This window comes from Melanotaenia boesemani, chromosome 14 (genome assembly GCF_017639745.1).
Source record: "Melanotaenia boesemani isolate fMelBoe1 chromosome 14, fMelBoe1.pri, whole genome shotgun sequence".
NCBI classification, from domain to species: Eukaryota; Metazoa; Chordata; class Actinopteri; order Atheriniformes; family Melanotaeniidae; genus Melanotaenia; species Melanotaenia boesemani.
In genome coordinates this window covers 21,745,682-21,749,296 of record NC_055695.1, presented here as the reverse complement: position 1 = coordinate 21,749,296, position 3,615 = coordinate 21,745,682, and the positions used below count along the sequence as shown (strand labels likewise).

General features: G+C 37.8%; 1 protein-coding gene across 1 annotated transcript; it reads left to right on the top strand.

Annotated features, from left to right (window-relative positions):
• The first annotated feature begins 1,011 nt into the window (after window positions 1-1,011).
• On the top strand, window positions 1,012-1,983 carry si:dkey-51e6.1 (uncharacterized protein LOC558617 homolog). The gene is made up of 3 exons (XM_042007438.1): window positions 1,012-1,281; window positions 1,560-1,684; window positions 1,767-1,983. Exons 1-3 carry the CDS (start codon window positions 1,140-1,142, stop codon window positions 1,857-1,859), a joined length of 360 nt encoding a protein of 119 aa, XP_041863372.1. The 5' UTR covers window positions 1,012-1,139; the 3' UTR covers window positions 1,860-1,983.
• The last annotated feature ends 1,632 nt before the right edge of the window (window positions 1,984-3,615 follow it).

Genomic DNA, 3,615 nt, shown 5'->3' with positions numbered 1-3,615 from the left:
TAAATTATTAACCTTCGCGGACCCTGAGGTCCTCTGGTAGCGGTCTATTAGTTGTTCCAAGAATGAGGACCAAGACATATGGTGAGGCCTCTTTCCATTGTTACGGCCCTCGTCTGTGGAACAGCCTGCCGGAGAGCCTCAGGGCTGCAGAGACTGCTGATGTTTTTAAAAAGAGGCTTAAGACCTACCTTTTTAGCTTAGCTTTTAACTAATTTTTATTTGATCTTAACCTTTTAAATTTGTTTATCTTATTTTATTTTAATGTCATTTTACTCAGTTGTATTTATTTTAGTTATCTGTTTATTTATTTACTCTTAGCTTATTGTTTCTTAAGGTTATTTAATATTTATTTTTACTCCAGTGTTTTTCTCATGGGGATCCTCCATGCCGGGGGCTCTGCCTGCTCAGTCTGGGGTTGTTGCTGTGGCGATCGCCCCTGTCTGGGTGGCTGGGGCCCTATACTACAGCCTTATGGCTGTGGTGTGGGCCCCAGTCTGTCCTGATCAGGTGGTTGTCGTGATGGCAGCCTCTGTAGGACATGGGTTGACTGGCTCCTGGTGTGGATGGATCCTCATGATATTGTTTCCTCACAGCAGCAATATCAAGCCAGATGGTTTTCACTTCAAGTGTTTAATACTATTTTTGTACAGAGAAAGAAATGAAAGAGTCGTGTGCCAAATATGGGTTGGGGGTTGTTCGGGGGGGGGACTCTTGCAGCTTCAGCTGTGAGCCAGGCTTTGAGCTACAGGGAGCATGAAAAGTGCTTTATAAATAAAGTTTGATTTGATTTGATCATTGAAGAAGAAATACAAAGGTGGCTTTTTAAGGGACAGCCTTGGGACAGGAAAAGTTTAATGTAATGCAAGAAAAGAGGTGCCTGCCTCACTGCCGGCACTACTCTCAGGCGAACTGGGAAGCCCTTTTGTAAAAGCTAAAGGTCAAACATGCCAAGTAGGGGGCGCCAGCGTGTGAACGTCAGCATTAACCTGCACAAACGTCCTACAATGTTCGGTCCCTTTAAGACAGGAAGTGGAGGCCAAGTAAGGCTAGCTGTGAGAACGCTCCGATTTCTGTTGTCAGCAAACCGTTAATAGGTTGACGAGAAGGTCTCCTGCGGTTTGTGTTCAGCTACAGTCGCCATGGCCGAAAATCTTGCTAAAATCCAGGATGTAGAGATTGATCCTGAGGGAACTTTTAAATACATACTGGTCAGAGTGAAAGTAAAAGATGGCGATGTGCATAAAGAAATAGTACGAGGCACAAAAAGTGCAGAGTACCACAGTAAGTTTGTTGTAGTTTGCTGCAGGAGTGTCTATGCGTCAGTTTAGCTGGATAGAAGTTGCAGCTTTTCAGTGCGTCCTGCACACGTACACGCATGTGCCTCACATGTTATCAGTATGCGCATTTACGCTCGAGTAGTGAGTAGATAATGCTTTTAAGAGCTCATTTATAATAATTAAAATAACAATAATAATGAGGCCATTGTGAATAGTTTTAAATGGCTGCTTATAAATCAGTTATAATCTTATAAAGTGTTGTTTGATCCCAATAAATTACAGATCATATATTTGAGAAAGTTAATCCAGCTTTGGAGGCCTTGGGGATGGAGTGTAAATGCCTTGGAGGAGGGAAAATAGAGCATAACAGCAAGGACAAGAAACTAAGGGTGTTTGGAGAATCAACTGTAAGTTCATATGAATGGACAAACATAACAAGCCCTGTGATGCTGAATATGCTAATAGTATTGTTTTCTTGCTCATTTTCAGGCCTTTGGCAAAGCAGACCATTCTGTGTCTGCGGAGAAGCTGAAAACTGTCTTCAGCGACTATGAGGTCACCTGGTCTGATGACAAAAAATAAGACTGTGAACCCTCATTTCAAATGTCTGCCTTTATTTGTCAGTTCTTATCCAGAAACTATATAATGATGCTTCAAATCATCATACAATTATCATTTGACTCAAATACAGCATCTCTGCATTTAACTGTTTGATATGATGTAATTTGTCAGTTGTAAGATATTTACTCAAAATCTTGTAAGTTTTGAAGAAGAGAACCAGTTTCACTTATCTGAAAAGTTAAAGTCATGACCCACTTCACATCAAGTGGAATTTCTGTTGATGCATTTTTTTTTCTGTTATCAACATTTAGTTTGTGTTAGCTTGGCTTGATATGACTTTGAGTCAGTTTGCCAAGTGTATAGTCCATACAGGAAACTGTGAGCAAGTTGGAATCACAGACGTATCCTGTTAACAGTTAATGAGGGAAAGTTTGTTTAAAAAGTCCAACATGGATACTTCAACTTTCACTTTTGACAATACACTTTTGTATGAAATGTAAATAATGATAAACATTAAATTCCCCAGCACTTCAAAATAATTTATAAAACAAGAGGAAAAAATAAACTCTTGCAGAAAAAATGACTTGAACTTTTAACATTTTATTTTTGTCATCATGATTCTTTTTTTTTTTATCTCTGCATCAAAGAAGTAACCCTGTTTAAAATCAGACTAATCCTGTAATCTAAGTTTACATGTTCCCTTTAATACTTTGTATGATATGTAAATTAAAAAAAAAAAGTTTTCTAAATGGTAAACTATTTTACAAAAAGTGAAGATCATGAAATTCAGATTTTTAGAGAACTGTCTCAGTGGGGCTGCCTTATTGGCTTTGGTGAAGATTATCTTCTCTAAAGCAGGGGTTCTCAAACTTATTTTTCAAAGGTCCATATCTGTTTTCCATTGAAGGTGTTTTTAATACAAATTAAATTCACATTCTGGAGAAAATTCAGAATGACAAATAAAGGAAAAACTGAACATAAACATGAACACCTGAATACTATTTTATATATTTAATTTCTGAACTTCAAAAGACACATGAAATTAAAAAACAGCAGTTCAAATGCATCAAGCCTAGTGGGAGGCATGATGGCTCTGGTGTCCTTTATTTTTTTGCTAATGGAGTTGTTACAAATGCACGTCCTACTCTGTTTCTGACTGGCTCTAAATCACAAACCCCTGTGTACCGATAGGCTACTGGTTGCTGTCATTTACAGCAGACAGCAACGTTTTATTTCACATTATAAACAATTTATTTATTTATGGAAGATTAATTTTGGAAAAGACATTTTGTAATTTAAAACATTAGTTTAGCTGGGTCTGGATCCGGACCGCAGTCCGGACTTTGAGGATCCCTGCTCTAAAGGATCAGAATACTGATTCTAGTTGGGATAGAAACATTTGTGCTATTAGGAAACATAAAGACAAATTCAAATTTTAATCGCTATAGAATTGGAGAAAAATATAGGGAAATCATTTTAATATCTGCTAAAACCACACACCTGAAGCTCATAGTGGTATACCAGGAAAAGCCCTGGAGATCAGTAGAATTAAATGGATATAACATTTAGGAACCATGGACACTTCTAAGACAGTTTGTGCCAGTTGAGCAGTTAAATAAATAAATGTATGAGTAGTAAATTTCACAGCAATATGTCTTAAAGTTAAGGTATATCAGAACAAAGTGGCTGACGGATTAAGACTGTAATTGTGCAAAAGGTCCTGTGGGAATTCTGTAGGAATGGGGGACAATAAATCCATCAAGTCAATCTTATGCTG